Below are 10,984 nucleotides of genomic sequence, written 5' to 3'. Positions count from 1 at the left end.
TTTCGGACATAAGCCACGCAGCCTCCTGTAGGTGGCAACAGTGCCACCTGTTTGACCGGTGGGGCTGAGCCAAGGACTAGAAGAGGGAGGAGACAGACAAACTCGGAGAGGAGCTGGGAAGCAGTGCAGAGCAGAGCAGAGCACAGAGCTGAGCAGAGCTGCCGCTGAGACAAGGTGTGAGGGCTGGGGAAGGCTGGGGGTGACAGGCGGGAATGGTGGGGTGGAGACCGGTTCCCACCAGCCGGTTGTGGGGCTGGGGTCCAGGGATGGAGCAGCACCCCTGCTCAACTTCCCTGATTGGGGTTTTCAGGCTACTCAGATCCTGACCCCAGCCTACAGACAGCTCCTGGAGGGAGGTGGGACTCTGGAAGACCTTGTCTGGGGTACAAGGGCAGGACCTGAAGGGAGGCAGAAGTGTAGATGGAGCCCCAGGCAGGCTACTGGAAGCCAGTCCCAGGATGGAAAGAAGCAGGGGACTCCCTTTAGGGTTTTTTTTTTTTCCCTGGGAAGGGTCTCAGAGAGGGGAGAGCTTTCCTTTCCCTAGCTACAGCCCCCTTACCCCTCCACTCCGTACCCTAATCCTCCTTTCCCAAGGCCCCGGAGGGGTAAGGAGGGCAGTTTCAAGAGCAGCCACACCCTCCTCCTTTCTGGGACCAGCCACTATGTCCCCCTCTAAGACTCCACAGCTTTCGGGGGACAAGATGACAAGGGCTTGTGTCCCTCAGATCACACACACTGGGTATATTCAGGGGTTCCTCTACACACTCGAAGCCGTCTAGAAACCCATTAGTACTGAAAAGATCCTCAGCCTCAACTTGCCACTAGTGCGTTCACACATACCAAGGCTGACACAAATCGCACAACCTCTCAGGTAGAAGGATACACACCCAGCCTAGTTCGGGGATCAGTAAGCCAGCTAGGTCTCAGTGTGACCCGAAAGCACAAGGTCTAACAATCCTGGGGCCCCAACACCACCACGCCCCCCACCACGCTCAAGGGTGCACGCGCGCAAACACACACACACACACACACACACACACCTTTGACCAGTATTTGTTGTACTTTCACCCAAGTGAGCTCAGAGGGTGGGGCCCCGAAAAGGGAGAAGGTGGAGACTGGGTTCCTGGCTGGGGTTGTGGGGGGTGACTGGGCAGAATGACTGGGCAGGAAGGGACACGATTGGGGTGAAAGAGCTTGGATTTTCCAGGTGTGTGCGGACAGGAAAATGTTTCCTTTGGAAGGCTGGGAGGAGACCCAGGCAACCTGTGGCCCTCCAATCTTCCTCTCACTGAGAGTGCCCCTTGCCCCCTGGGAGTTGGAGACTGAGGATCTTTTCAGACAGGGCTTTGTGGTGTATGCAATCTCTGTATCCATAGCAACTGACCAACTAGCGGGGCCTTCCTTAGCCCCAGGTCAGAACTAGAATCTCCGCTTCAGGTTACTCTTGGTTCTTGGGGTGGAAGGCTCCCCACCACGGGGCTGCCTGAAGCTTGGCCAGATCAGCCTCAACTTGCCCGAAATGAATTTGCCCCACCCAAGGCAGTTTCTCCCAAGCCCCTACCCTTGGGCAAGCATGCAATCCCCAGAGCTGGATGGATGCTGTTAACCAGGGAGGAGTTGGGGCGGGTGGGTACGCATCCCTCCTGCAAAGAGGCTGGACCTCCTGGGTCTCCCACTGACTTTTCAGGTCTCCAGATTCAAGGGAAAGAATGAACCCAAAGATTATCCCCCTCCCTTGGCTCAGGTCCTTGTCCAATCTGGCATTTAGGTCATTAGCCCCATGACCTCCCGTTGCTGAGCAGCGGCCCAGGCCTCTGCTCCTCCCCACCCCCAGCTCCTCAGATATGCTGGGAGGGAGGCTGGGCTCCGCCTTCTGCCAGGGTCCCTGATGGCTGAGTGTCCCTTCTCCCAGGCCCTCACCATGGCCGAGTCCCCCGGCTGCTGCTCCGTCTGGGCCCGCTGCCTCCACTGCCTGTATAGCTGCCACTGGAGGAAATGCCCCAAAGAGAGGATGCAAACCAGCAAGGTGGAGTAGGGATGGGGGGGGACCGGAAGTCCGAGGCAGAGGCCGCCTGGAGGGGATAAGGAGGCCCAGTGTGCTCAGAGGCAGCTGGGGGGAAGGGGCTTTCTCTCCCCAGGAAGAAAACCTCTCTGCCCGCAGAGCAGAGCAGCCCAATGCCTGGCAGGAAGCCCCCTTGAGCTGCCATCCGTTGGGGACTCTGAGCTAGAAGTGAGGATCGGCTGTGAGCTTCTCTCCTGCCCCTTTGCAGTGCGACTGTATCTGGTTTGGCCTGCTCTTCCTCACCTTTCTCCTCTCCCTGGGCTGGCTGTACATCGGGCTCATCCTTCTCAATGACCTGCACAACTTCAATGAGTGTGTCATGGACCCCCTCCTTCCTCAGCCTCTACGTTAATCTCTGCCCCACCTTGGGATCCCTGGGTGCTCAGTCGTCCCCAGCCCTGCCCAGCTTCCCTGCTGGCCAACCTCCTTAGAAAATTCCTCCACAGAGTCCACGTCCCACACCCCCCACCCCCATCAAGTCCTTGGGACCCTGGCCCCATGAAGGGCTTCCCCTCACTCCCTTCTGGTCATCGTTCTGGGCCCATCCACCTCAACTCCCCTTAGGCCACTATTAACACCCCCCCCCCACTCAGGCACTTTCCTCTCCCTTCCCACAGATTCCTGTTCCACCACTGGGGACATTGGATGGACTGGTCCCTGGCATTTCTGCTGGTCATCTCTCTACTTGTCACATATGCATCCCTGCTATTGGTGGGTCGGGGAGCGGCACGTCTAACCACCCCCCAACTCAGTCCTCCCTTCCTGCTCAGCTTCTCTCCCTGGCCACCCAGGGGAGGGCAGTGGGGAGGCATCAGCCTGGGAAGCCCATCTCAGGGACCCCTCTGGGTGCCTCATTACTCCCACCACCCTCTGCCTCCAGCTCCTGGCCCTGCTCCTGCGGCTCTGTGGCCAGCCTCTGCATCTGCACAGTGTCCACAAGGTAGAGTTGGGGATGGGAGTGAGCGGGAAAAGGGGGGCCCTGGGCCCGGCACTTGGCCAGTTCTATACGTGTATTCTACCTATGGACTCAAGCTTAGGACCTGAACCCCAGTAAATATGTGTTGAGTGAAAGAAGGAATGTGGATTAGTCAATGGGAAAGAAATGGTCCTGTTGTCATAGAGTGTGGGTGGGGGGCAGAGGGAGGGGCGCAACCTGGGGAGCCATGAGCCCTGGTTGACAAAGAAGGACCCATTTACCCCTGGTCCCCCAGATGTTGCTGCTGCTCATTATGCTTCTTGTGGCCGCTGGCCTTGTGGGACTGGATGTCCAATGGCAGCAGGAATGGCGTAGCTTACGTCTGTCACTGCAGGTGAGTGACTGATCCCCATTGCCTAGGTGGGAGCCTTGGCCTGCGTCCAACCCCCTGGTCCCCAGGGCTGCGAGTAGCTCTAGACTCAGGACCTAGAAGGGGCACTAGAGAGAAGAACTCTTCTCCACAGGCCACAGCCCCATTCCTTCATATCGGAGCAGTTGCTGGCATCACCCTCCTGGCCTGGCCCGTGGCTGACACCTTTTACCGTATCCATCGAAGAGGTGCCAACTCCACTCCCTGACATACCCCCACTGGCTATTGATGCTTCTGCCTCCTGCTGCCTGTTTTACTGCACCTGCCCTCTGCTCTCTGCCCACCCCCCATCCTGCCTTAGCTCACCCACCACCCTCTCTCCATAGCCTATCCCCCACTCCCCACAGGTCCCAAGACTCTGCTGCTGTTCCTATTTTTTGGAGTTTCCCTGGCCGTCTACCTGGCCCCACTATGCATCTCCTCACCCTGTATCATGGAGCCCAGAGACTTACCCCCCAAGCCTGGTCTGGTGGGACACCGAGGCGCCCCCATGGTGAGCGCTGAGGGGGATGCTGGCAGGGTGGGGAGGGTCTGCTCCTCCAGGCTGCAGCATCAGGCCTGTGAGCTCCCAGGCTCCCACCCCTCTCTGCTACCTCCCTGTCAATTCCCTTGCCCAGCTGGCCCCCGAGAACACCCTGATGTCCCTGCGGAAGACTGCTGAATGTGGAGCCGCTGTGTTTGAGACCGATGTGATGGTCAGGTGAGAAAAGCTGGGGGGCAGAGAGATGCAGGACGGGAGCTTGGGAAGTGATGAGCCGTCCCAGAGCTCAGCCCTCTGACCACCCCCTTTGTGCCCTCAGCTCTGATGGGATCCCCTTCCTCATGCATGATGAGCACCTGAGCCGGACCACAGATGTGGCCTCTGTGTTCCCAGCCCGAACCTCCTCCCACAGCAGCGACTTCTCCTGCGCCGAACTGAAGAAGCTCAATGCCGGGACCTGGTTCCTAGAGGTAAAGACAGCCTCACAGAAGAGGCAACCACCTGTAGGGCCACTTGGGGGAAAGTTCATTCATCAATAAGTATTTTCTGAGCCCTGTGCTGAGCTACAGGTATCCAGTCTCTGCCTGCAAGTCACTCCCTCCAAAGACAGGACACTGCTGAGCCAACAGGCTATCAGAATAGGAAAGCTAGAGTGATCACAAGACCTTTACAAAATAGGGAGGAGAGAGGGCCACCTGGGTGGCTCTGACGGTTAAGTGTCTGCCTTGGGCTCAGGTCATGATCCCAGAGTCCTGGGATCCAGCTCCACATCAGACTTCCTGCTGAGCCACATCAGACTTCCTGCTCAGCAGGGAGCCTGCTACTCCCCCCCCCCCCCCGTCCTGTCTCCCCCCCCCCCCCCGCCCACCCTCTGCTCGTGCTCTCTCTCTCTCTCAAATGAATAAATAAAAGGTGAAAATAAATAAATAAGTAGGTAAGTAAATAGAAGAGAGAGCAAAGCTGCTGTTTGGCTCAGTAGGCATGGGAGAGGATCAGGAGTGGTTTCCCAAGAGGGAAGTCCTGCACGGCACATGAAGTGACAATAGTTTTTAAGGTGGGGAAAGCAGGGACTACAACTCTAGTCAGAATGAAGAGCATATGCAAAGCGCAGAGACATGAAGAAGTGTTTCCAGCAGACACAACTGGCTCAGTGCAACGGAGAGATAAAATTCATGGGAGCAGTAGGAGGTGGGACTGGCAAGGGGAGCAAGGGTTTGGTCTCGGAGGCCTCTGAATGCCAGACCCAGTTCAGGCTCGGTCCTGTAGGTAACAGAAAATATTCATTAAGGGTACTTTATTTCTTCAGTTTCTCTTTTCCTGATTATCAAAGTAATTCCTCATAAAAAATTAAGCATCAGAAAAATAACCTAAATGATGAAAAACCTCCCGTAATCCAACTTCTGAGATACTCATCACTAACAGTTGGACACATAATTCCATGTGTCCATATACATGTATGTACACACATGTACTTTTCATTTTGCATGAATAGGATCACTTCATATATTCCTTTGCAACTTGACTGGTTTTTCATTTGAACTTTATGTAAGATGACATGTCAGAGGGATCAAGATCGGGGCTGTCTGGGTTTGACTCCTGGCTTCACCACCTGCTAGCTAGTGTGAGCCTGGGCTCCATTCCTTAGTCTCTCTGGGCTTCATTTTCCTCATCTGTAACACAGGCATCATAACAGCACCTTGGGACGATCAAAGAAATTAATATACATAAAGTACTTCTAACACTGCCTGGCACATAGTCAATGCTTAATAGGTATTAGATAGCTTTGCTTTGTCCATGTCGGTGATTAGGAGGTAAGTCATTTGTTGATCACAAGGGGATGAGAGGAGAGTGGCAGAGGTTTGGAACAGCCACTAGTGATGGAAGAAGGAGCAAAACAAGAACAAGTGAAAGGATGGTTAAGTGGGGCACCTGGCTGCCTCCGTCATCAGAACATTCGACTTTCAAGATCATGAATTTGAGTCCTGCATTGGGCATAGAGATTTAAAAAAAAAATGGTGATGAAGTGGCGCTAAAGGTGAAAAAGGACTAAAGTGACAGTCCACACGATGTGCTCTGCCCCCCAATTCTAGGTCTGGAGGAGGCAGACATTTATAGAGTTGAATCAGAGTTTGGGATTTTGGTGGGGGGGCAGGCAGGGCAGGAACACAGTGGAGGGTGCTGTGGAAAAGTCATTCAAGCTGTGGATGAACCAAGGGTAGGAGAGGATGTAGGTGTGGCAGAAAGGGGTTGATGGACTGGGAGGAAACCAAAGGGTCAAAACCCCAGAGGTCTATATGAGACCAAAGAGAAAATGTAGCAGGAAAGAGGAAGTAAGGAAACTGGGAGGGTGGAAGGTTGGGAGGTGGGTGTCACAGAGTAAGGTGTTAGATGGTCTGGAAAGGGCCACAGTTGAGAGAAAGAATGACTGTAGCTCAGAGGTGCACAGAAGCTGGGTGCCAAGTGGGGAAAATGAGTGAAAATGGAAATGGCCTAAAGGTTCCTTCTGGTCTTAAAATAATTTTCCTGTTCTTACAGAGGCAACCCTTCTGGGGGGCCAAGCGGCTTTCAGGCCCTGATCGGAAGGAGGCTGAGAACCAGACAGTACCAACGCTGGAAGAGCTGCTGAAGGAAGCCGCAGTCCTTAACCTTTCCATCATGTTTGACTTGCGTCGCCCCCCACGAAATCACACATACCATGACACATTTGTGAACCAGACCTTGGAGACCGTGCTGAGTGCAAGGGTGCCCCAAGCCATGGTGATATTGCCAGGACCCAAGTGCTCCCTCTTGCCCCTCTCCCCAGCCACTGCCTTCCCGAGGCCCACCCCAAATCATATACTCCCTTCTGTGGTCAGACCTCTCTTCCCCCGCCCCCTGGTTCTGGAACCCCCAAACTCTCCCCAGCTTCACACCCATCTTCCCTGAACCACAGGTCCTTTGGCTACCGGATGAAGATCGGGCCAACGTCCAACAGCGGGCCCCCAGAATGCGCCAGATATATGGACAGCAGGGAAGCAACAGAACTGAGAGGCCCCAGTTTCTCAACCTCCCCTACCAAGACCTGCCACTGTTGGATATCAAGTGAGTGCCAGGGGAAAGGAGCCAAGGGGACCCCAGGAAGCTCCATGGCAGGGTGGAGACCCCTCAGGGAGGACAGAAGCTGTTCATTTATTCACGCATACAACAAATATTTATCAATATATCTAACACTCACTCTGTGTCAGGCACTCCCTGTGCAGGTTTTGGGCATACATACCAGCAAAAGAGACAGATCATAAACCAAACAAAGTACACACAGAATAGATAGTGATGGGTGATATGGAGATAGTGAGATGGGGAGATGAAGGAGAGCCCTCAGGTTTGGGAGTGAGGGCTCAAGAGGGGCCACATTGTGAAAAGTCGTTAAAGACGTGCTGTCTGGGCTGAGACCTGACCAGTCACATGGAGATCCTGAATGATGACAAGAGCTGCAAGAGCAAGGACAGCAGCCGAAGGAAGGGGAAGCTGAGGCTGGGGAGGTAGGCAGGAGTCAAACTGGGTAGGCCCTTGGAGGCCACAAGAATGGTTTTAGCTTTCCTTCTTCACCAAAGAGATAAGTGCAAGAGAGAATAGGTCCAGGCAAGAGACGAGAAAGTGCCAGATGTGAGCTGGGCCCCAGAAGCAGACCGAGCCAGTAAACAGGATAGACTGCAAATCATGCAGTTGCCAAGGTCTCTTATAAGGTCCCTGCGGTCGCGGAGGGGGAAAAAAACCCATGGCCTGAATGATAGCTCAGTAATCCAAGTATTTCAAGGACCTCTCCCAGAGCTGTCACTGTGGAGGGAGACACGACATTGGCTTTGGCCCTCCCTTGGTCTTGCGCTAGCCAACCTCAACTATGGATCATGTTTCCAAAAGACATGAATCAGTAATGTATACACTGGTGATGAAATTGGGGCCCCAAAAGGCCCACACGCTCCAAGACCGTAGACCAAATGTACCGAGAGGAAAACACAACAGGGATAGATGCAGAGACCCCAATATGCGGTCCAACAGAAGTTCGGTTGCAACAAAGACAAGAAAGATCCTGGCATTCAGCAGGAACATGTGCGAGAGAGACCAGGGCTTTGATTGAATAGTGTGCATATTGAGTCATCGGTGGCATGTGACATTGCCAAAACCAACCCGACCCTGGGCTGCCTGAGCGCAGGCATCGTGCCCAGAAGCCAGGAGGGGTTTTGCTGTACTCAAAGCTAGGCCAGGCCCACCTGGGATATCACGTTCAGAGGCAAGCCCCCACACTTGGAAAAGAACACTGAGAAACTGAAGCAAGGACAGCTTAGGCAAGGTTTGGATGGCCAAGGGAAGGAGCAGGCAGGTCCCCCAGCCCTTGGGTTAAAGGAACTAGAGCTGCTGGGCCTGGGGACATGGTCACCTGTTCCTCAGACCTCCCAAGGACTGTCGTGGGACAAAGAGGAGACACACATTTGGGGGCCCCAAATGGAAAAGCTAGGATCTGGAGGTGGGCCCCACCAGGAGGCAAAGTGCAGTCATGCAAAGAAAATCACCGTTGGTCAGGGGCTGCTGTGTAAAGATCAAACTGATAGTTCCTTGGCAGCAAGGCTGTAGACTCAACCGTGGACAGGGGCTGCCTTCTGTGCCTCGTGCCCCATGACCCTTGATGTTCCCGTTTCCCACCTCCACAGGGCACTACACCAGGATAATGTCTCGGTGAACCTGTTTGTGGTGAACAAGCCCTGGCTCTTTTCCCTGCTCTGGTGCGCAGGGGTGGATTCAGTCACCACCAACGACTGCCAGCTGCTCCAGCAAATGCGTTACCCTGTCTGGATCATCGTAAGGGCTCTGGGACTGTCCCCCCACTCCTTCCTCCCCTGTCCCCGCTTCTCCTTAACCCAGGCCTTCTCTTCCTTACGTAGTCCATGCCCTTCCCCATATAATACCTTTGGCACTCCAGCCACCAACAGGTGCCTCTTCCTCTTCCCGTAGCCCCCTCAAACCTACCTAATGATGTGGGTCATCACCAACTGTGTGTCCACCCTGTTGCTTCTGTGGACCTTCCTCCTCCAAGGGTGAGTGCTTCACGCCTCAGTTTCCTGGGTCTTCACTCTCCCCACAGGGTCCCGGGGATGGGGGTGATTCAGACCCACATATGCTGCTGGGAGCACAGGGTTGGGGCTATGTGGTTCCTTTGAGGTTCTGAGACCCTTCCTTCTATGCCAAATTGGCTGGAACCCAGGAAAGGCAGTTTGGGGGAACCTAGGATCCAAAGGTCATGCATGAAGCTGGCTGAACTCGTAATGGGAAGCTTTTCTCCCTTTAGGAGATGTAAGAAGGAGAGAGAGAAAACTGGTAAGGACGTTCTCCCCTCACCTCATTTTCCTTCTCCTCTAGCCTGCCCTTTGGTCACTCCCTATATGTCCTCCCCTCTCCCCACCCCCTGCTCTAGGCTTAGAAACAGCAGTGCTGCTGACCAGGATCAACAATTTCATAATGGAGTGAATGCCCAACCCTGGACCCGCACCAACCAGAGCCTGAGGCCTGTCTGGACTGACTAACAACAAGGAAGGGAGAGTGGCTGAATGGGGATGGGGTGGGGTAAACTTGGCCAACAGAAGGTTTTGAACTGTGAGGGCTCTCTGCACAGATGGTGAGCATGCAGCAAGCTTCCACGGAGTCTGACTCCCCTCCAGGTTTTGACCTGAGGTCGCTGGGAAGACAGTCATGGGAGGTTTCTCCCCAAATGAAACTAGAACAGAGGAAATGGGAAGGAGGTTGCCACGATAATGTTTCAGATCTGCCTGTACCTATTCTTGTGTAGAAGGGACAGGGTGTGTCAGGGACAGACCAGCTTGGACCAGTGACTGGAGATGACAGAACCGCCTTTCCTCAGAACTAAGATGATGGAAACACTAAACCCACTCCATTCACTGTCCCTCCTGACCCCCGCAATTTAACTGCTTTCCTGCTTAGATGCTGGGGACTTAAGAGCCCATGTAGCTGTTTAATTCTGCACCTATAGGTGGCTTTTTGCTGTTCACAGACTTTTCTTCAAGACTGGTTGGCTCCTCCTACGTTGTTAAGCTAATACTAAATGAATTTAACTCCTGTTTGGTCGCGGTGTGATCTTTTCAGCGCGGGGGCTTGGATTGGGGGGTGCACCTTCCATCCCGGCCTCATGTGACATGACACTGAGGGGTCATTACGGGGAGGTTCTTGGGCTGGAGGCGGGAGGACCACCTCCCACAACGAAGGGCTGCAAGAGAGGAAACAGTAGAGCAACCCCCGCGGGGGACACTCTGGGGAGCCCCCCCCCCCCCCAGGCACGCTGTGCAGAGTTGCGTTGTAGCTCCACCTTGTGGTCACCTGCCGCCAGAAGAAGGCCGCGTCAGCCGTCACTGTGACGTATGAATGCCACCTGCTTTCCGTGCGGGTTGGGGACCTGTGTCCTTGACTCTAGACCCTAAGGGTATAAACCGATTTCCACAAATTTTCGCCTCTCTGAGCTCCTGCGCGCAGGGTCTGGTTCACAGGCTCTCCTTCCCCTCGAGAACAAGTTCCCCAGTGTGTTTGCTGTTCGTGAGGTCCTGGGCTAAAACCAGTGAGGCGCTGACCTAGGATGAGGAGTCCGGTAGAAGAGAGAGGGAGGGGGCCAAGGCAAAACCGAGGACCGGAGCAGGCTCTGTGGCCGACTCTTCAGTCCCCCACCGCACCAACATTCACCCCCGTTCGCGTCTCCACACGAAAGGAAATTGAATTAAGACGCTGGCGAGGTCAGGAGTTTCGGTTCTCAGTTCTCTCCTCTCGCCAGACTGGGACCTGGGGGCGGCACTAGCCCCTCCGGACAAGACCCTACTCGATTCCAAGGCAGCCCCCTCTCACCCCAGCCCGGGGAACTACGATTCCCAAGATACCCCTGACCGCTTCCGGTCTCGGGATGGACGGAAGCGTGTTTGAATTTGTATTTCCGCCCCCTCCTCCGTCCGGGTCCCGCCCCTTCCCTTCTCACCGCCCCGCCCCCGCCATGGATACACATGCACACACGTACACAGGCGGCTGTCCAAGCCAACATACCTGGCCTGCGGGGCGGCGGCGCTC

At 54.9% G+C, this 10,984-nt stretch overlaps 1 protein-coding gene across 2 annotated transcripts; it reads left to right on the top strand.

Annotated features, from left to right (window-relative positions):
* GDPD2 (glycerophosphodiester phosphodiesterase domain containing 2) lies at positions 1-9,995 on the top strand. 2 transcript variants are annotated; one of them, XM_004777195.3, is made up of 16 exons: positions 1-174; positions 1,913-2,026; positions 2,271-2,374; positions 2,680-2,773; positions 2,943-3,002; positions 3,274-3,372; positions 3,503-3,596; positions 3,756-3,901; positions 4,026-4,108; positions 4,209-4,359; positions 6,425-6,646; positions 6,822-6,970; positions 8,575-8,722; positions 8,876-8,958; positions 9,210-9,238; positions 9,336-9,995. In XM_004777195.3, the coding sequence occupies exons 2-16, from the start codon at positions 1,922-1,924 to the stop codon at positions 9,386-9,388; spliced, it is 1,620 nt and encodes a 539-aa protein (XP_004777252.1). In that variant the 5' UTR covers positions 1-174; positions 1,913-1,921; the 3' UTR covers positions 9,389-9,995. The 2 variants fall into 2 exon arrangements, with proteins under 2 accessions (XP_004777252.1, XP_012903709.1); XM_013048255.2 differs by lacking the exons at positions 1-174; positions 1,913-2,026; positions 2,271-2,374 and adding an exon at positions 2,072-2,230.
* Positions 9,996-10,984: the final 989 nt, after the last annotated feature.

This window comes from Mustela putorius, unplaced genomic scaffold (assembly GCF_011764305.1).
Source record: "Mustela putorius furo isolate JIRA1106 unplaced genomic scaffold, ASM1176430v1.1 tig00004053_pilon_pilon_pilon, whole genome shotgun sequence".
NCBI lineage: Eukaryota > Metazoa > Chordata > Mammalia > Carnivora > Mustelidae > Mustela > Mustela putorius.
Note: the sequence above shows the minus strand (reverse complement) of the source record. Positions and strands in the feature narration are given on the sequence as shown.

Excerpts from the sequence above, each read along its gene's own strand:
- GDPD2 (XM_004777195.3), top strand. The coding sequence starts at position 1,922 with ATGGCCGAGTCCCCCGGCTGCTGCTCCGTCTGGGCCCGCTGCCTCCAC. Across the intron at positions 2,375-2,679 it reads GACCTGCACAACTTCAATGA|ATTCCTGTTCCACCACTGGG; the intron begins GTGTGTCATGGA and ends CCCTTCCCACAG. Across the intron at positions 2,774-2,942 it reads CATATGCATCCCTGCTATTG|CTCCTGGCCCTGCTCCTGCG; the intron begins GTGGGTCGGGGA and ends CTCTGCCTCCAG.